Source organism: Anomaloglossus baeobatrachus, chromosome 1 (assembly GCF_048569485.1).
Source record: "Anomaloglossus baeobatrachus isolate aAnoBae1 chromosome 1, aAnoBae1.hap1, whole genome shotgun sequence".
Taxonomy (NCBI): domain Eukaryota; kingdom Metazoa; phylum Chordata; class Amphibia; order Anura; family Aromobatidae; genus Anomaloglossus; species Anomaloglossus baeobatrachus.
Window position 1 is genome coordinate 750,430,120 of NC_134353.1, and position 21,761 is coordinate 750,451,880.

The 21,761-nt window shown below is 48.3% G+C and overlaps 1 protein-coding gene across 2 annotated transcripts in view; it reads right to left on the bottom strand.

Moving 5' to 3' along the window:
• ACAD10 (acyl-CoA dehydrogenase family member 10) overlaps window positions 1–21,761 on the bottom strand; it is a 96,683-nt gene that overhangs the window by 27,059 nt on the left and 47,863 nt on the right. For both annotated transcript variants that reach the window (XM_075323714.1, XM_075323723.1), the window contains exons 10-12: window positions 1,559–1,709; window positions 1,142–1,287; window positions 396–569 (exon numbers count right to left, since the gene is read on the bottom strand). In XM_075323714.1, coding sequence (XP_075179829.1) covers window positions 396–569; window positions 1,142–1,287; window positions 1,559–1,709 — 471 coding nt within the window. The remainder of the gene's footprint in view (window positions 1–395; window positions 570–1,141; window positions 1,288–1,558; window positions 1,710–21,761) is intronic.

Sequence of the window (21,761 nt, forward strand, 5' to 3'; positions counted from 1 at the left end):
CACTTCCAAGCGCCATTGTCCTTGAGCCCGCTGCTGGGACATCAATGGATCGGAGGCAGCGTGAACGCAGGTGAAATCTTGAGCTGAGAGTGCCATTATTTGAAGCCCGCACCGCCAACGTCTTCAGCATGGTCCCTGCATCACCGCCCGCCACACAGAGCAGCACACAGCATCGCCCCTGCCTCCTGTCACTATTCGCCACCACACCCTGGTAAGCTATATTCAGGTTATAAGATGCACCCCTCATTTTCCTCCCATATTTTTGGAAGGAAAACTGCATCTTATAATCTGAAAAATCCGGTACTTTATTACAATCTTTGTAATGTTCAGTACATTAAGACCAGAGAAGACAAATCACGTTAGTTAATGCATGTAATTCATCGTTTGTCCATTACCTGTGAGAGAACGCTTATATACACCTTGGAGGATCGCTGCAATCCGGAAACATGAAAAAGCCATGTAGAAATACCAATTCTCCAGCTTAGGGATTCCCATGTTATCGCAGTACCACTCAAAGAATTCTTCTGCACTGGGAATTCCTAATGCTTTCAGATCATTATTTTTTAAACCTACAATGAGAAAACTGAATATTTAATGCTCATAATAGTGCATTTTTTTACCCTGATAACTGGAATAAATGTCCCTTTCAGGACCAAGGCGGCCAAATGTCTGACTATCCACAATGAAACTTCACATTTGGGTCACAGCTTTAAATTTTTAGTTTTATTCAGGCAAAAATTAACAAATTTTGACAGAGAAATACAAAGTCCTTAAAAGATTTATAGCGCAACATAGTAAGTATGAAGATTAGATCTGAGTTATCCAAGAATTTCTCTGTATTTGGATCAAACTAGAAAGTGGTCAAACGCTTACTGGCCCTAGATCACTACTACTAGTGACCTACATATATAATGCGATACTGGAAGGACCCAGATCATCAGTCTATCACTAAAGCCTTATGATGTCATTTCAACATCATACGTTTCCAGGGCACAAAAAGAAGAAGAAAAAGTTGTGAATTTAAGGAGAAATAAAACATATAAAAACAGAAGAAAGAAAACTACTCATCTACTTTTTACTTTGACTGCAAAGAAAAGCCAAAAAACTCCAGTATTGTGATAAATGTGGAATCCATACTTACCTTTCTGAATAGGGAGGTCTGATGGCAAATAATACACTGAACAATTGTAAGCAACATCTGACAAAGGATCCCCCAGGGTAGACAGCTCCCAGTCCAGAACACCAACAACTTCTGCCTTCTCCGGGTGAAATATTAGGTTATCCAATCTAGAGTTATTGAAAAAAAAAATACAAAATCTCTTAGAAATGTGCTCTAAATAAAACACAAGGAGAACATGTAAACTCCATACATGTGTAACCATGCTGGGATTGAGAGATTTAAAAAAAAAAAAAAAACAACAACAACAAAAAAAAAAAAAAAACTGTGGAAAACCTAACTGTGTAAAATATTACATTCAACAGTCAAGAGACTACAGTGATAAGTTAAAGACAAAATTACCCATTAAAAGTTACTGTTCTCATTTATTTTAAGCATTACCTAAAATCTCCGTGTACAACAGTGGTGGTCTGGTTGGGCGGTAGATGTAGTGGAAGCCATTCAATGAGCCTTTCCATAGATGGGATTGTATGGGTCGCACTAGCTCTATACTGCTTGGTCCACATCTGGACTTGTCGTTGAATATATGCACCTTTTCAAAAGCAAACGAGATTTCAGCTAGTGAATTCAAAGTAAAGAAGTCTCACAAGAAATCCTTATTACACAATAGGAGTAATTACTACCAGTCCCAGCAGCATTCCACAATTGTTCCCATCAGCTGGAACCAAACATCAGTAGCTGTCCATCGGAAGCAGATGATGTTTGGCACTACCGTTAATTTTATGCTTCTGCTTCTATCACGGAGGAGAACAACAGCAATCGATAAAGACCAGAGCATTCATGGCACAAATAAATAATAATAATAAAAATAATAATAAATAAATTACCCCATTTTAATCTCGAGGTATATATAATATTATATATATATATATATATATAATATTATATATATATATATATATAATATTATATATATATATATATATATATATATATATATATATATATATATATATATATATATATATATACATATATATACATATATATACATATACGCACACACACATATATATACATACATACATACACAGTTAGGTCCAGAAATATTTGGACAGTGACACAATTTTCGCGAGTTGGGCTCTGCATGCCACCACATTGGATTTGAAATGAAACCTCTACAACAGAATTCAAGTGCAGATTGTAACGTTTAATTTGAAGGTTTGAACAAAAAATATCTGATAGAAATTGTAGGAATTGTACACATTTCTTTACAAATACTCCACAATTTAGGAGGTCAAAAGTAAAAGTAATTGGACAAATAAACCAAACCCAAACAAAATATTTTTATTTTCAATATTTTGTTGCGAATCCTTTGGAGGCAATCACTGCCTTAAGTCTGGAACCCATGGACATCACTAAACGCTGGGTTTCCTCCTTCTTAATGCTTTGCCAGGCCTTTACAGCTGCAGCCTTCAGGTCTTGCTTGTTTGTGGGTCTTTCCGTCTTAAGTCTGGATTTGAGCAAGTGAAATGCATGCTCAATTGGGTTAAGATCTGGTGATTGACTTGGCCATTGCAGAATGTTCCACTTTTTTGCACTCATGAACTCCTGGATAGCTTTGGCTGTATGCTTGGGGTCATTGTCCATCTACTATGAAACGCCGTCCGATCAACTTTGCGGCATTTGGCTGAATCTGGGCTGAAAGTATATCCCGGTACACTTCAGAATTCATCCGGCTACTCTTGTCTGCTGTTATGTCATCAATAAACACAAAGTGACTCAGTGCCATTGAAAGCCATGCATGTCCATGCCATCACGTTGCCTCCACCATGTTTTACAGAGGATGTGGTGTGCCTTGGATCATGTGCCGTTCCCTTTCTTCTCCAAACGTTTTTCTTCCCATCATTCTGGTACAGGTTGATCTTTGTCTCATCTGTCCATAGAATACTTTTCCAGAACTGAGCTGGCTTCATGAGGTGTTTTTCAGCAAATTTAACTCCCGATGTTTACCTTAGTTACCAGTGACCGCAGCTTCCAGACGCCGGCTCCGTGCAAGCGCAGCGTCGCTTGCACGTCGCTGCTGGCTGGGGGCTGGTCACTGGTGAGATCTGCCTGTTTGATAGCTCACCAGAGACCATGTAGCGATGCAGCAGCGATCCTGACCAGGTCAGATCGCTGGTCGGATCGCTGCTGCATCGCTAAAGTGTGAAGGTACCCCAAGTCCTGTTGTGTATAAATATGTGACTCTTCAGATTTTGTGTTATACCATGCCTGATGAAGAGACCTGAGTAGTCTCGACAGCTTTCAATTATTACCATCTTTTCAGTTAGCCATTAAAAGGTATCAACCACTCAGGACTCTCTGTTCTTTTAAACAATTTTTTTATCTCTACTGGCTAACACGGTACAAAAAGAGAATTTTGTTTACTTACCGTAAATTCTTTTTCTTATAGTTCCGACATGGGAGACCCAGCCCATGGTCTGGGTCTACCATAAGGAACGATGAAGAAAGATATATTTTACTTGTATCAAAATGGAGGATACCAGAATGTACCGCATCTTTATGGAACTAAAGACACTTCTGAAGTAACGCGCACAACTGGACAGCGACATATTTTTCTTATCCAAATGCAAAAAGGAGAATCTGATACCTAAAGGACTCTGGATTACAAACCCAATTCTACATACCTACAATACCCATTATGCACAAAACCTTTGTCACAGGACTTCTGAGAGACTAAGGGGTGCTTCACACACAGCGAGCTCACTGCCGAGATCGCTGCTGAGTCACGCTTTTTGTGACGCAGCAGTGACCTCATTAGCGATCTCGCTGTGTGTGACACTGAGCAGCGATCTGGCCCCTGCTGCGAGATCGCTGCTCGTTACACACAGCCCTGGCTCGTTTTCTTCAAAGGCGCTCTCCCACTGTGACACACAGATCGCTGTGTGTGACAGCGAGAGAGCGACAAATGAAGCGAGCAGGGAGCAGGAGCTGGCATCTGGCAGCTGCGGTAAGCTGTAACCAAGATAAACATCGGGTAACCAAGGTGGTTACCCGATATTTACCTTAGTTACCAGCCTCTGCAGCTCTCACGCTGCCTGTGCTGCCGGCTCCGGCTCTCTGCACATGTAGCTGCTGTACACATCGGGTTAATTAACCCGATGTGTACAGCAGCTAGGAGAGCAAGGAGCCAGCGCTAAGCAGTGTGCGCGGCTCCCTGCTCTCTGCACATATAGCTGCATTACATATCGGGTTAATTAACCCGATGTGTACTGTAGCTAGGAGAGCAAGGAGCCAGCGCTCAGTGTGCGCGGCTCCCTGCTCCCTGCACACACAGCTAAGCGGTGTGCGCTGGTAACTAATGTAAACATCGGGTAAAGATACCCGATGTTTACCTTAGTTACCAGTCTCCGCAGCTTCCAGACGGCGGCTCCGTGCAAGCGCAGCGTCGCTTGCACGTCGCTGCTGGCTGGGGGCTGGTCGCTGGTGAGATCTGCCTGATTGACAGCTCACCAGCGACCATGTAGCGATGCAGCAGCGATCCTGACCAGGTCAGATCGCTGGTCGGATCGCTGCTGCATCGCTAAGTGTGAAGGTACCCTAAGGAACCACCTTTTGCATGTCTTCTATAGCATCAAGAGTAAAATTCAGAGGAAATTTGAAACACAAAAGGAAGACACTTCCAGAAAGCACAGAACAAGAAGTACAACAATACTACTACAGACTACGAACCCTTCTGATCCACAACAAGGAAAAGAAGCTACATAGACTGCGCCTCAATTCAGGACTTAATACAAACAGGTGGAGAAAAAAGCCAAAACCTGACAACTTGGACAACCACTCCATTCAAGACACAAAAGCATCTGTGTTATCAATCTCTCGGATTACAAACCAAACAAAATGGAAGTTGCTGTGCTTTCTAGAGGACTCTCATTTTGTCCTACTAAAGCTCTAGACAAAATTGAACTCTGCAGCGACATGGAAGATTACTTCAGGAGACTACGTCTGAGGGAATATTTTAGCGATGCAGATGTTTCAGAATCCACCCAGACTGAAGGAAGACGGATCTCGACAACCAGGAAAAGATCAGATTGGACACCTCCACCAGGACGCAACCCTCATCTGGATAACTATATAGACACTTCAGACATTTTGTAAAATCCACTTTCCTAGACACACACAGGAGGCAACCATCCAACATCAGTGCCCAGGAGAGAAGGGCCATAAAATCTTTGAAAACCAACAAAGAAATCATCATTAAACCTGCAGACAAGGGGGGTGCAATAGTCATGATGAACAAATCAGACTACATGAAGGAAGCACACAGACAACTGATGGACACACGCTACTATAAGAAATTGGAGTCTGACCCTACACAGGACTATTACAAGGAACTTAACAAGTTGGCCTCTTGTCTGCCTGACATATCCATAAGAACTGATGAACAGATACCGGTGAGTCCAAGAATAGGCACATTCTACATGCTTCCCAAAATTCACAAATCTGGAAACCCAGGAAGACCCATCATTTCATGCGTGGGCACCCTCACTGAACAAGTCTCTGGATGGGTAGAGGGTATCCTTAAACCCTTGGTAAGGGATACAACCAGCTACATCCAGGACACTACTGACCTATTGAAAAAACTATCAGCTAAAAGGTCCTCTTCCAGAGGGAACCATCTTTGCTACCATGGATGTGGAATCCTTGTACTTGAATATTCCACACCAGGATGGATTAAATGCTTGCAAAATTTTCCTGGAAAATACAGGAACTGATGCCAATTCTGTAGTGAAGCTTACAAAATTCATCCTCACCCATAATTATATGTCATTGTCAAATGCAAAGTATCTACAGGAGACTGGGACTGCAATGGGAAGCAAAATGGCACCACAATATGCAAATCTTTTCATGGCCAAGCTTGAGAGTGACTTTTTATCCTCTTGTCCTATCAGGCCTCTGGCCTACTACCGTTAGATTGATGATATTTTAATTATCTGGACAGAGTCTGAGCAGCAGCTGAAGACCTTCCATGAACAATTTAATCAGTTTCATCCCACCATCAACCTAACACTCAACTACTCCTGCACGGAAATCAACTTCTTGGACACCATTATTAAACTACGGAACAAAGAAATACAGACATCCCTGTACAAGAACCCAATTGACCGTCCAACATACCTGAAATGGGACAGTTTTCATCCAAAACACATAAAAAAAACTCTACTGTATACAGCCAGGCTATCAGGTACAATCGGATATGTTCCAACAGTACAGATAGAGACAATCACCTTGAGGGCCTCAGAAAGAAGGGAATTTTGTTTACTTACCGTAAATTCCTTTTCTTCTAGCTCCTATTGGGAGACCCAGACAATTGGGTGTATAGCTTCTGCCTCCGGAGGCCACACAAAGTATTACACTTTAAAAAGTGTAACCCCTCCCCTCTGCCTATACACCCTCCCGTGGATCACGGGCTCCTCAGTTTTGGTGCAAAAGCAGGAAGGAGAAGACTTATAAATTGGTCTAGGGTAAATTCAATCCGAAGGATGTTCGGAGAACTGAACCATGAACCAAAAGAACAATTCAACATGAACAACATGTGTACACAAAAGAACAACCAGCCCGAAGGGAACAGGGGCGGGTGCTGGGTCTCCCAATAGGAGCTAGAAGAAAAGGAATTTACGGTAAGTAAACAAAATTCCCTTCTTCTTTGTCGCTCCATTGGGAGACCCAGACAATTGGGACGTCCAAAAGCAGTCCCTGGGTGGGTAAAAGAATACCTCAATAACAAGAGCCGAAACAGCCCTCCTCTTACAGGTGGGCAACCGCCGCCTGAAGGACTCGCCTACCTAGACTGGCGTCTGCTGAAGCATAGGTATGCACTTGATAGTGTTTCGTGAAAGTGTGCAGACTAGACCACGTTGCTGCCTGACACACCTGCTGAGCCGTAGCCCGGTGCCGCAATGCCCAGGACGCACCCACGGCTCTGGTAGAATGGGCTTTCAGCCCTGAAGGAAGCGGAAGCCCAGAAGAACGGTAGGCTTCGAGAATCGGTTCCTTGATCCACCGAGCCAAGGTTGACTTGGAAGCCTGCGAACCCTTACGCTTGGCAGCGACAAGGACAAAAAGCGCATCTGAACGACGCAGGGGGCGCCGTGCGAGACACGTAGAGCCGGAGTGCTCTCACCAGATCCAAAGAGTGCAAATCCTTTTCACATTGGTGAATTGGATTAGGGCAAAATGAAGGTAAGGAGATATCCTGATTGAGATGAAAAGTAGATACCAACTTAGGGAGAAATTCTGGAACCGGACGCAGAACCACCTTATCCTGGTGAAACACCAGGAAGGGGGCTTTGCATGATAGCGCTGCAAGCTCAGACACTCTCCGGAGTGATGTAATTGCCACTAGAAAGGCCACCTTTTGCGAAAGACGTGATAAAGAGACATCCCGCAGCGGCTCGAAAGGTGGTTTCTGAAGAGCCGTTAGCACCCTGTTAAGGTCCCAGGGTTCTAGCGGACGCTTGTAAGGTGGGACTATGTGGCAAACTCCCTGCAGGAACGTGCGAACCTGCGGAAGCCTGGCTAGACGCTTTTGAAAAAATACGGAGAGCGCCGATACTTGGCCCTTGAGACAGCAGAGTGACAAACCCTTGTCCATTCCGGATTGGAGGAATGAAAGAAAAGTGGGTAAGGCAAACGGCCATGGAGAGAAACCGTTATCAGAGCACCAGGATAAGAAGATTTGCCAAGACCTGTAATAGATCTTGGCGGACGTTGGCTTCCTGGCCTGTCTCATGGTGGCAATGACATCCTGAGATAACCCTGAAGACGCTAGGAGCCAGGACTCAATGGCCACACAGTCAGGTTGAGGGCCACAGAATTCAGATGGAAAAATGCCCCTTGTGACAGCAAGTCTGGGCAGTCTGGAAGCGCCCACGGCTGACCCACCGTGAGATGCCACAGATCCGGGTACCACGACCGCCTCGGCCAGTCTGGAGCGACGAGAATGGCGCGACGGCAGTCGGACCTGATCTTGCGTAACACTCTGGGCAGCATCGCCAGAGGAGGAAACACATAAGGCAGTCGGAACTGCGACCAGTCCTGAACTAACGCGTCCGCCGCCAGAGCTCTGTGATCCTGAGACCGTGCCATGAATGCCGGGACTTTGTTGTTGTGCCGTGACGCCATGAGATCGACGTCCGGCGTTCCCCAGCGGCGACAGATCTCTCGAAACACTTCTGGGTGCAGAGACCATTCCCCCGCATCCATGCCCTGACGACTGAGAAAATCTGCTTCCCAGTTTTCTACGCCCGGGATGTGAACTGCGGAGATGGTGGAGGCTGTGGCTTCCACCCACTGCAGAATCCGCCGGACTTCCTGGAAGGCTTGACGACTGCGAGTGCCGCCTTGGTGGTTGATGTATGCGACGGCAGTGGCGTTGTCCGACTGGATACGGATCTGCCTGCCCTCCAGCCACCGCTGAAAAGCCAATAGGGCTAGATACACTGCCCTTATTTCCAGAACATTGATCTGAAGGGAAGACTCCATCGGAGTCCAGGTTCCCTGAGCCCTGTGGTGGAGAAAAACCGCTCCCCACCCTGACAGGCTCGCGTCCGTGGTGACCACAGCCCAGGTTGGGGGTAGGAAGAATTTTCCCTGCGATAGAGAATTGGGAAGGAGCCACCACTGAAGTGACGTCTTGGTTGCAAGGGAAAGAGAGACGTTCCTGTCGAGGGAAGCCGACCTCCTGTCCCATTTGCGGAGAATGTCCCATTGGAGCTGCCGTAGATGGAATTGCGCGAACGGCACTGCCTCCATCGCTGCCACCATCTTCCCCAGGAAGTGCATGAGGCGCCTTAAGGGGTGTGACTGACTCCGAAGAAGTGATTGCACCCCTGCCTGCAGAGAAAGCTGCTTGTCTCGCGGTAGCTTGACTACCGCTGACTGTGTATGAAACTCCATCCCGAGGTAAGTCAGTGATTGGGTCGGTGTCAACTTGGATTTTGGGAAGTTGATGATCCACCCGAACTGCTGGAGAGTCGCCAGAGCGACTGTAAGGCTGTGTTGACACGCCACCCGAGAAGGGGCCCTGACTAGGAGATCGTCTAGGTAGGGAATCACCGAGTGGCCCTGAGAGTGTAGGACCGCCACGACGGATACCATGACTTTGGTGAAAACCCGTGGGGCTGTCGCCAGGCCGAAAGGCAATGCCACGAACTGAAGGTGTTCGTCCCTGATAGCGAAACGCAAGAAGCGTTGATGTTCGGGTGCGATCGGCACGTGGAGATAAGCATCTTTGATGTCGATCGATGCTAGGAAGTCTCCTTGTGACATCGAGGCGATGACCGAGCGGAGAGATTCCATCCGAAACAGTCTGGTTCTCACGTGTCTGTTGAGCAGTTTGAGGTCCAGAACGGGACGGAATGATCCGTCCTTTTTTGGCACCACGAACAAGTTGGAGTAAAAACCGCGACCACGTTCCTGAAGGGGAACGGGGTTCACAACTCCTTCTGTCTTCAGAGCGTCCACCGCCTGAAAAAGTGCGTCGGCCTGAGCGGGGGGCGGAGAGGTTCTGAAGAAACGAGCCGCAGGACGGGAGCTGAACTCAATCTTGTAACTGTGAGACAGAATGTCTCTCACCCATCGGTCTTGAACATGTGGCCACCAGGCGTCGCCAAAGCGGGAGAGCCTGCCACCAACCGAGGATGCGGTTAGGGGATGCCGAGAGTCATGAGGAGGCTGCCTTGGAGGCAGTGCCTCCTGCGGCCTTTTGGGGGCATGACTTGGACCGCCACGCATAGGAGTTCCTCTGGCCTTTCTCCTGCCTGCTGGACGAAGAGGATTGGGGCTTGGCGGAGGGACGAAAGGACCGAAACCTCGATTGTATTTTCCGTTGTTGAGGTCTCTTAGGTCTGGACTGGGGTAAGGATGAGTCCTTTCCCTTGGATTCCTTAATAATCTCATCCAATCATTCGCCAAACAAGCGTTCGCCAGCAAACGGCAAACCGGTTAAGAACCTCTTGGAGGGCGAGTCTGCCTTCCATTCGCGCAGCCACATGGCCCTGCGGACTGCCACAGAGTTAGCGGATGCCACAGCTGTACGGCTAGCCGAGTCTAGGACTGCGTTCATGGCGTAGGAAGAAAAAGCTGACGTTTGAGAAGTCAAAGACGCAACTTGCGGAGCAGAATTACGTGTGACAGCATTAATCTCAGTCAGACAAGCCGAGATAGCTTGGAGTGCCCACACGGCTGCAAAGGCCGGGGCAAAAGACGCGCCCGTGGCCTCATAGATGGACTTCACCAGGAGCTCTATCTGCCTGTCAGTGGCATCCTTTAGCGATGAGCCATCTGCCACCGATACCACAGATCTAGCCGCCAATCTAGAGACTGGAGGATCCACCTTGGGACACTGAGCCCACCCCTTAACGACTTCAGCGGGGAAGGGGTAACGCGTGTCAGTGAGGCGCTTAGTAAAGCGCTTGTCCGGAACCGCTCTGGGCTTCTGGACAGCGTCTCTGAAGTTAGAGTGATCGAAGAACGCACTAAGTGTACGTTTGGGGAACCGAAACTGGTGTTTCTCCTGCTGAGACGCCGACTCCTCTACAGTAGGAGGCGGGGGAGAGAGATCCAACACCTGGTTGATGGACGAGATAAGATCATTCACTAATGCGTCCCCCTCAGGTGTATCAAGGTTAAGGGCGACGTCAGGGTCAGAACCCTGAGTTGCGACGTCCGCCTCGTCCTCCAGAGAGTCCTCAAGCTGGGAACCTGAGCAGCGTGAAGAAGTCGGGGAAGATTCCCAGCGAGCCAGCTTAGCCTGTCTAGGACTGTGGTCCTGGCAGGAGTCCTCCGCGTGGGACCTAGGGCCCAACCTGGGAGCGCGCTGCGGCTCGGACCGAGAGGGGCCTGGAGGTGACGATCCAACAGGGGCCGGGGCCTGTGTAAGGACCAGTCTGGACTGCAAAGCTTCTAGTAGCTTGGCAGACCATTTGTCCATAGACTGAGCCATGGATTGTGAAAGTGACTCAGAGAGTTTCTCAGCAAAAGAGGAGAACTCTGTCCCTGGCGCCTGGACAGGGGGAGCAGGGGGGTCTACATGAGCCGAGGGGTCCACTAGTGACCGAGGCTCCGGCTGAGCAAGTGAAACAGGGGTCGAGCATTGCTCACAGTGAGGGTAGGTGGAACCCGCAGGTAACATAGCCCCACAAGAGGTACAGGCCGCAAAAAACTCCTGTGCCTTAACAGCTTTGCTCCTTGTGGACGACATGCTGTTGTCTCCTAGGAGAATGATCACTGAGGGTATATGGGCAAATCTATTCCGGCACCCTAGGGGGGACCAGCACCGGGTGACCGGTGTGGCTTACCGACCGCTAACAAGCGGAGTGTGTGCCTCCAGATTCCCAGCTTTAGGTCCCCTGGAGCTGCAGAGCTGTTCCTGAGAATCCTCCACCGGCAGAATGCCCAAAAAAATCGCTGCCGGAGATCTCAGGGGAGGAGTGGAGCCGTGGGCGGCGCCAGGAAAGTGCGGGAATCTGGGGTCCCCACAGTGATCAGTGAGGGGGGAGGAAACATGCAGGATGCTCCAGCCCTCACATCCGACGTCAGGTCGGCAGTCCCGCCCTTACCCCTGACAGGCAGGCCCGGGGGCGGGATTTTTGTGACTAGGCCGCGATGAAGCCGGGGACTAAATTTGAGACCGTGCCCGACAAGCAGGCACGGTCGGCGCGGAAGTCCGCCGGTCTTCTCAATTCAGCAGCTGCCGCAGCGTCCGGGAAGAAGGTGCGCTCCTGCACATTCCCCAATGGGGACACAGAGTACCTTAGAGTTGCAGGGCCCGGTCCCTGAGGTTGAATAGACTCCGGTCCGGCAGATTCCCACAGGGGATGCGGAGGGAGCACGGTCCCAGCAACTGGATGACCGTTCAGGATCCCACTTCTCCCAAAGCCGCTAAGGGATGGTGAAGGAGACGGCATGAGGCTCCGGCCTTTGTACCCGCAATGGGTACCTCAACCTTAACAACACCGCCGACGTAGTGGGGTGAGAAGGGAACATGCCGGGGGCCCCGTGGGGGCCCTCTTTTCTTCCAACCGACATAACTAATATGAGAATGCATGAGTGGATGTGTGCCTCCTTCCCCACAAAGCATAAAACTGAGGAGCCCGTGATCCATGGGAGGGTGTATAGGCAGAGGGGAGGGGTTACACTTTTTAAAGTGTAATACTTTGTGTGGCCTCCGGAGGCAGAAGCTATACACCCAATTGTCTGGGTCTCCCAATGGAGCGACAAAGAAAACCTTTCTGAATCAAGGCTACCACCCAAGAACAATTGAAAACCAGATTATAAGAGCCACCAGAATATCAAGAAACCATCTTCTACATTATAAAACTAAAGAAGAAAACAACCGGGTCCCTCTTGTAGTCACCTACAATCCACATCTGGAGGTGTTTAGAGGAGCTGCATGGAAACTACAACCATTACTGCAAAAAGATGCCCGGTTAAAATCTATTTTTCCAGACCCCCCACTTCTGTGTTTTAGACAGCCCCCAAATCTAAGAAGCATCATTGTCAGAAGCTCCCTGTCCTCTCCAACACCAACAGGAACATTTCCCTGCAACCAGAAAAAAATGTAAGACCATGTATGTCCATTAATATTGACAACGGACAAGATAAAGATTCCCAGATCACATCAGGACTACAAGATCCCAGGTACCTTCAGCTGCACTACAACCAATGTGGTGTACTTAATTATATGTACCAAATGTCCAACTGGGGGTCTGTATGTAGGGGAGACAGGACAACAGCTCAGGACAAGGATGAATTCTCACCGCCACACAATTAGAGAAAAAAGGATGGATCTACCTGTGGCCAAACATTTTTGTAATTCAGACCACAGCATCATGGACATGAAAGAAAACTTCAAGTCCCAGAGAGATAGGAGACTATGGGAGTACAAACTTATGATGACCTTTGACACATTCAGAGAAGGAATGAATGTGTCTCATGGATTCATGTCTTTTTACATCAGTTAAAAGATGTGCGCCTCTGACCATCCGAGCGTGTCACAGCCTGGGTCAGACCCTTATCAGAGGACAATAAAACTTTCACACTGAACTGCAGCAGTATTTATGGCCACAACAGTTTGCCCCCTGCCATAGTGATAGTTCTGTTTCATATAACTTGTTTTTTTTTTTTTTTTGTTTTTTTTACTGCACTAGTCTAAAGGGTGCTTTACACCAGGCAATCTATCGTGCGATAGATCGTCGGGGTCACGGTTTTTGTGACGCACATCCGGCATCGCTGGCGATGCCGGCCTGTGTGACACCTCCTAGCGACGCAGTATCGCTCACAAATCGTGAGTCGGGTACTGCTCGTTAGGTTCCATAATATCGTTTACTTTAGTTGACCATCGTTTCCGTGGTAGCACACGTCGCTCCGTGTGACACCACGGGAACGATGAGCAGCTCACCTGCCTCCCGCGGCCGCCGCCGTCTCTATATGGAAGGAAGGAGGTGGGCGGGATGTTTACGTCCCGCTCATCTCCGCCCCTCCGCTTCTATTGGCCGGCGGCCGTGTGACGTCGCTGTGACGCCGAACGTCCCTCCCACTCCAGGAAGTGGACGTTCGCCGCCCACAGCGAGGTCGCACGAGAGGTAAGTATGTGTGACGGGGGTTACTAACTTTGTGCGACACGGGCAGCGATTTGCCCGTGACGCAAAAAGGACGGGGGCGGGTACGATCGATTGTGAAATCGCACAATCGGTCGTACCGTGTAAAGCAGGCTTAAGTCCTGTTGTGTATAAATATGTGACTCTTCAGAATTGGTGTTATACCATGCCTGATGAAGAGACCTGAGTAGTCTCGAAAGCTTGCAATTATTACCATCTTTTCAGTTAGCCATTAAAAAGGTATCAACCACTGAGGACTCTCAGTTCTTTTAAACAATTTTTTTTTTTTTTTTTTCCAATTTAAGATTTTATTGAGTTTTCAAAGAAATACAATATGAGAATATACATCCATGCTATAACAAATGATGCGATTCACAGGCTTCGTAATATTATATGGATGGTAGCAATAATACATGGATAATCATTTAAAACCTTAGATAATAGTAAAACAAGAAGAAGAGGTTAAGACGAGTGGTAATCACAGAATCCAAAGAGGGAAGGTGTTTCAAAGGAAGGAGAAGGGAGAGAGAAAGCAGGGTAACAGCAGGGTAAGGCGACCGGGACTGATACATTGTCCGGTAAGCTAAGAGTTGTCGAAAGGGTGGTGTATGCTGTCTAAAAGAGAAAAAGCCAGGTGCCCCCATTTCGGAGATTAAATTAGTTCAAGAAATTTTTTACTGGACAGGAAGGACTCCCACTGGAACCACTTAGTGGCTGTCTCTACCGTCTGCCCTCGTGACTGGGCCATCACCATTTCCATACGGTGGATCACATTTACCTCAGTTACCCACTCATCCACCGTTGGGGGGGGGTAGAGTCTTTCCAGCGCCGCGGGATCACTGTCTTAGCGGCCTGAAGAAGATGGCCCAGGACAGTTTTCTTAAAAACCTTCTCCGATACTTTGAAGATAAACAGTAAAACTGCCTCCGGGCGACTGGGGACTACAATCCCTGTGACCCCTTGTATGGCTGCTAGTACTTTGCTCCAAAAGACCGACAGGCTCGGGCAGTGCCACCAGATGTGGGACATGGTGCCCCCTTGGGCCCCACAACGCCAGCAAGTGTCCGGTATTTCGGGGCACCACATATGGAGGGACGCCGGGACCCTGTACCACCTGGAAAGAATCTTATAGCTGGTTTCCTGCATCCTAGTGGCAACCACGGACCTGTGGGTCAGACGGAAACAACGCTCCCATTGATTCCCGGGGATCGTTTGATTGAGCTCCAACTCCCATGCTGTACAGAAACGAGGAGGCGTTACCTCCACTGCACTAGTCATAAGCTTGTACACCCTTGATATTGCATGACGCGTATCAGAGGACCCGGTGCAAAGGGTTTCAAAAGGAGTCGGGGGCAAGGGATGAGCCGTGACAATGTCTTGGGAGATCAGAAAATGTTTGAGTTGGGCATATTCAAAATGGAATCTCAGTTTGAAATTACGGCTCTCTACCATCTCCAGGAGTGGGACAAAGGACCCCCCTGGCGCTACCCGATTTAATCTCAAGGGATTCAGTTTCGTGCTTCCCAGAAAATTGTTAGATGATGCTCCCGGTAAGAACTCCGGGTTATCGGTTAGTGGCATAAGGGGCCCCCTAGGCTGGATCATGAGATTGCCCGATGACACAGAGTGAATCGTTTTCAATGTTTGTTTGGTGCTATAGGACATCTCGATCTTATGTTTGGTGAGGAGCGGCCAGGTCCATGGCAGAGTCAGTAAAGATAGGGGGCACAAATCTTGAGCCAGGCAAACCCAAAGCTTAGAACCAGAATTATGCAGAAAATCCATGACCCTGGCGTGAGCGGCCGCTAAGTAGTACCGCCTGCAGTCAGGCAATCCCGTCCCTCCCGCACCCTTGGTCCTAGTTAGGACGTTGCTCCCTATACGAGCACGTCTTCCAGACCAAACAAATCGACCAAATATGCGCTGCATCTTGGCCCAATAGATTGCTGGAACATAGACCGGAACCGTCTGTATTAAATACAGCAATCTCGGCAGAGCCGTCATCCTGAGTGCGTTGATCCTGCCAAACCATGAAAGGGTGCCCCTATGCCACAGAGCCAAATCCCCCTCGAGCCGTAACAGGAAGCTTTGGTAGTTTAATTGAAAAAGTCTGGACAGGTCAGATGGGATCTTAATGCCCAGATATCCAATATTGCCTTGGGGTGGCCATCTAAAAGGGAAGTTTGGTTTTATAACATTCACAGTTGCTTGGGGTAGGGAGATATTTAGAGCCTCTGATTTATCGAAATTAATTTTAAAATTGGACCACTTACTAAAACGGTTTAGCTCTAGCATTAAGGACGGGAGGGATGTGATGGGATTACACAGATATATAAGGAGATCGTCGGCAAATGCGGCGCATTTATGCTCCCGATTGGCGATCTTGATTCCCCGAATGTCCGGGTTGGCTCGAATGGCCGACAATAAATGTTCCATGACTAGGACATACAGTAAAGGTGACAAGGGGCAACCCTGCCGGGTCCCGTTTCGAATGGAGAAGGGTTTTGACAAAGTGCCATTAATCTTAAGGTGAGCAGTCGGGGAATGGTATAAAGCCATAATTTTAGACGAGAAGACTGGTCCCAGGCCTATATGGACTAGGGTCTGTGAGAGTGACTGCCAGGAGACTCTGTCAAAAGCCTTCTCAGCGTCCAGGGACAGCAACATTAAAGGAAGTTTTTTAGTATGTGCATGTTGAATTAAATCCAGGGTTTTTATGGTATTGTCCCTCGCCTCTCTACCCGGGACAAATCCGACCTGATCAAAGTGGATCAAGTCAGGGAGCAAAGGGCCCAATCTATTTGCCAAAAGCTTGGCATAAATTTTTAAATCTACATTAAGAAGTGATATTGGTCTAAAACTACTGCACGCCATGGGGTCTTTTCCGGCTTTACGGAGTAGTGAAATGTGCGCCGTGGTGGAGTGGGGTGGGAAGGGTACAGAATCTGAGATTGAATTAAAGGAAAGGAGCATTAGGGGCGCTAATTGGTCTGAGAAGGATTTATAAAATTTGGCATTGGAATCCATCGGGGCCTGGACTCTTATTACCAGGAGTGTCGCGGATCACTGCTAATAAGTCCTCCAGTAAAAATGGGCTTTCCAGACTATCAATTACAGAGCTGTCGAGACATCTAAAAGGTGAGGACATTAAAGGACATTCGTCACTCGACCTGGGGGGCTCGACAGGTAAATTATACAGCCTGGAATAATATTCATGGAAGGTATTTGAAATGTCTGGGGTGGCATAGAGTATTTCATCGCGTGGGTTCTTGATGCAGGATATGAGGGTATGGGCTCTTTCTTCCCTCAGCGCGTTAGCCAACAACCTACCCGGTTTATCCCCAAATTCATAGAACCTCCCCTTTCCCACCTGTATTAGACGCTGGTATGAGGAGTCAAGCAATTTTTTAACCTCAAACCTAGCTTGTAAGAGGGCTTGTAAATTTTCGGCTGATAAGGCTCGCTTATGGATGAGCTCCAGTCTAGAAACCTTGCGCAGAGCTTTTACTATGTCCTGGGTCTTTTCTTTTTTGACTCGGGACCCGTGCTTAATAAAAATACCTCGCAGGACACATTTCAATGCTTCCCACTTATAAGTGGGGGCTGTGTCATCTACTGAGTGGTCCTCCATGAACCGTGCAATGGAGGTCTGAATATCTGTAACACAAAGCTCATCCAGCAGCAACGACTCATTCAGCCGCCACGACCCTCTGGGGGCCGCAAGAGAGGGGATCTCAATCGTGCAATACACTGGGGCATGGTCCGACCACAGAATGTTATCCATTCCCGTGTGTTGAATCCATGGAAGCGCGCTATGTTGAATTAGTATGTAATCAAGACGACTATATGAGTCCTGAGTGTGGGAGTAGAAACTATAGTCTCTATCCGATGGATGTTGTATTCTCCAGGTATCAAACAATTGAATACGCAGTAGAGCTTTTTTAATGCGTTTAATGGTGGTGTATGCAATACTGGATTTCCCCTTAGAGTTATCTAGTTTGGGGTCAAGGGTGACATTAAGATCGCCACATAAAAACACCGTACCCTGTATCAAGGGGATTGCGGTATCGATCAGGCGGGAAACAAAGCTGTCCTGTTTTTGATTTGGGGCGTATGCATTAATTATTGTGAAAATGTGAGTCCCCACCCTCAGTGAGAGAATAAGATATCTTCCAAGATTATCTGTCGTGCACTTTAGAATTTGGTGTGGGAGGGATTTATGGATGGCTATCGCCACTCCTTTAGAGCGGGAGTCTGGGTTGTCCGAGGATACCCATGTCTGGTAATATTTATTTTTAAGAATAGGGGCATGTCCTTGTTTAAAGTGTGTCTCCTGGAGGCACACTATGCTCACCTTCCGTTTATGAAGATGGTAAAGTATCTGTGACCTTTTCTCCGGAACATTGAGGCCCCTGGCATTAAAGGATGCGATGGTTAGGTCTGCCATCTATAAGAGAATAAGACATTAGAAATATATAATAGAGGGGATCGAACACGATCAGCCCGGCCGCCGAAGATAAAAAGAAGAGAAGATTGGAGATGAGTAGGATGAGGCTGGAAAAAGAGGAAGAGAGAAAAGAAAACAGGGATAACATCAGGCAAAAAAAACCTTGTACAGTAAACTATAACTGAACAGACGTTCCTAGGGAACATATCCGCCTCCTCAAGGCAGGACAGAGGAACCCAACCTATTTGGGGAATAAGGATGTCAGACACGACCAAGTAGAGCTCTGTATATACTAAACACATTTAGGATAACCAAAGGTTCCGGCAAAGGTATCGAGTGTATATATAATACGGGCGTTGGATAAACTGAAAGGCAACATGCGAGAGTCAAGTAACTCCAATAACTGCAAGCGGTATAAGTCATCGGAGCGTGCCCCGCTCCTAAGCCTCTCCATCTCGGTTATCGAGGACGACCTGCCCTACGGCCCCGCTCTCCTCTCGGAGGCAGCCCCTTGTTAGACCCAGGGGGTAGCGTTGGTCTGGAAGAAGCAAGCCGTCCCCTGGGCACCCACTGCTGGAGTAGAGTGGTCGGCCAGTTAGCAATATGGATTGTAGGCAGATTCAGACTCTCAACAAACGCCGGCAAGTCCTCTGGCGAACGTAGGATCATCCATCTGGAGTCCTTCTGCACCGATAAGGAGAATGGAAATCCCCATCGGAACGGTAGGCCCCTCTCTTTCAAAGCACCGAGAAGAGGCTTGAGAGTCGCACGTTGGGCCAGTGTGTGCCGTGAGAGATCTGGCATGATGCGTATGGTAGAGCCATTATATGACAAGTTCTGCTTCCTCCTGGCTGCTTGTAGGATGGCCTCTTTTGCTGCGAAAAAATGCACTCTGCACACGATATCCCTCGGACGGGGGTCATCTGGATCCGGGGGACGTAAAGCCCTATGGGCTCTATCGAGCTCGAGGGGGGCCCCTGGTGGCCTCTTCAGCAGATTGTTAAAGATAGAACGGAGAGCAGCAGGTATGTCAGGAGCGGCAATAGATTCTGGAATACCTCTAACTCGTAAATTGTTCCGTCTGTTTCTGTTCTCTAAGTCGTCTACATGTTGTTGAAGGGCAAATAGTTGCTTGGATTGGTTTTCTACAGTCTCTTGAATAGATTGAATAGACGCCTTAGAATTTGATTGTTGCTCGGTCAGGGTATCGACCCTGTGAGTAAGTGAGGAGAGATCTTGCCGTAGTTGGATAAACTCTTGTTTACACTCCGCCACCACTTGATTAGCCAGTGCTGCAATGTCGTTCTTGCTGGGGATCGCTTGCAACAGTGACCGTAGGTCTGCCAGGGAGGCCGGGCGGTCCTCGCCCATCGAGGTGGTAGCGTGAGACAAATTGGGGTATGAATAGAAAGAGTCCTGTATAGCTGGACCGTATATTAGTGTTTGCGGTTGCGTGCTTTGGGAGTTCTTCACATCATCCCATATCAGTGGCATGGACGTGTGGCGCATTGGGGGTGTTCCCAATACCCTGGGCCCTCCATCCCTGGGAATCAAAATGCCCTTTTCTCTGTCTGTGGCTGTCGGGCTCTCAGCCCAGGAAGAGCCAGTGGACCATCGATCTGGGGAGGGGGGGTTGCTTCCCTCTGAAGTATCCCCCAGGATTCGCTGGCAGCTACCCAGGATTCAGGTGGCTCTCCTGTATTTCCAGCAGCCCCTGAAGGTCTTTTAACCCCTGGTGCAGACGCCTGGCTGGTTGCTTTACCCCCCTCTCTGGTTGGAGTCCCGCTGCCCAGGCCCTCCCGCGGTCCCCGTACCTGGGTCCTTTCTCCCAGCAGTCCTTCTGGGCAATTCGCTGCTCCCTCCTTTCCTCTAGTTGTCGGGCCTGTGTACGCAGACAGGGGCAGCGGTGCCTGCAGTGCGGCTTCCCCGTGCAGCGCCTGCCTCTTCCGTGCCCGGGCCAGCCATGGTGCTGCATCTTCTGGGCCCGAGCACACGGGCACTCCGTGCGCACACGCCGCATTAGTCTCCGTTCCCCTAATGCCGGCTGCCGGTGACTCATCAGGATTACCCGGCTCCAGCAGAGATACCGCGGGGCGTGAAGCAGGTAAGACGCCTGCTGCGGCCGACCCATCCTCCATTCCCGGTCTGCTGGACGGCGTCTCTGTAGCGCGGCCGCCATCTTGGAATGGCCCTGCAGATGATGCCGCTTCCTCTACCGCAGGGGATCCACTGATTCCTGCCGTCCCCGCGTGTTCTTTGGAGGGTCCTTCCTTGTCATGTGGGGACCCAGCCGCCTCACTCCTTCCCTGGATCGTCGGGCCCATCGCCCCAGCGTACACCGGTGCAGGGGCCCCTTCCGGCTGTAGTTCTCTCCCAGGCTGAGAGGCAGTCCCAGGCTCCCGGGAGCGGGTGAGGTACACCCCAATCGTGCCCTGAGATGCAGAAAGTTGCCCTGAGGTGTTGGGCTTGTTTTTCTTGGTGGATTTGCCCATTTTATATATATTAAACCGGCCCTATGGAAGGATATTTAGAGGAGCTCTAACAAGCAGCTTCCTCACTCGGCCATGTCCGGCTCCGCCCCCCTTAAACAATTTTTTTATCTCTACTGGCTAACACGGTACAAAGATATATTTTACTTTCTTATATTTACTTATGGTAAATTACATTTGTCCAATTACTTCTGAGCTCCTGAAATGAGGATTCGTTGTAGAAAAATTATTGCAATTCCTAAATGTTTCACAAGATATTTTTGTTAAACCCCTTTTATTAAACCAAAAAAAGTCTACCTTTAATTACATCTCAGTTGTTTCATTTTCAATAAAACACATTGGCATGTAGAGCTAAAATCATGAAGATTCGGTCACTGTCCAAATATTATTTGACCTATCTGTATATTTCTATCTAGTGATCAACATATAGTACCTCAGTAATTCATTCTTCTCCTCCTCTGCCCCACACAAAATTAGGTTTGTAGCCTGCATATGGAATGAAGCTATGAAACCTCGGGGATTATTGACTTCTTTACATATACATGCCGAGGTACATAAAGAAAGGGGTTTTTAAGTTGATCTCTTTTAGAGATGAGAACCTTTGGAGGTTCAGTTCAGCAGGTTCATTCAAACCTTCGATAAGGTTCGGTTTGTGACCCTCACTTGAACCGAACCGCAGTCGAAATCTGTAAATGAGTAGTTTGTGTTTCCACACACATGCAACCAGCCATCAGCAAAACACTTCCGGGGAATGGTGGGCAATTTTTTTTCTCTTGTTTTGTGTGTGCACACCATCTAAATCACGCAGATTTTACCACAAATGTGATCCGATCAAACACTGCACGCGGCTCACACAAGGCTGTGCATCACGTACACCCAAGCACAGAGTTACTCGCTTCTGTGGTTTGCAATCGTAACTCACTTAAACTTCAAACCCGAACCTTTGTTTTTTTTGGAAATCTGTTTCCGATCCTGAAGCTCGTGCTCATCTCTAATCTCTATAAGCATGCTCCAAATTTTAGTAGGTAGTTGATTAACAGAAC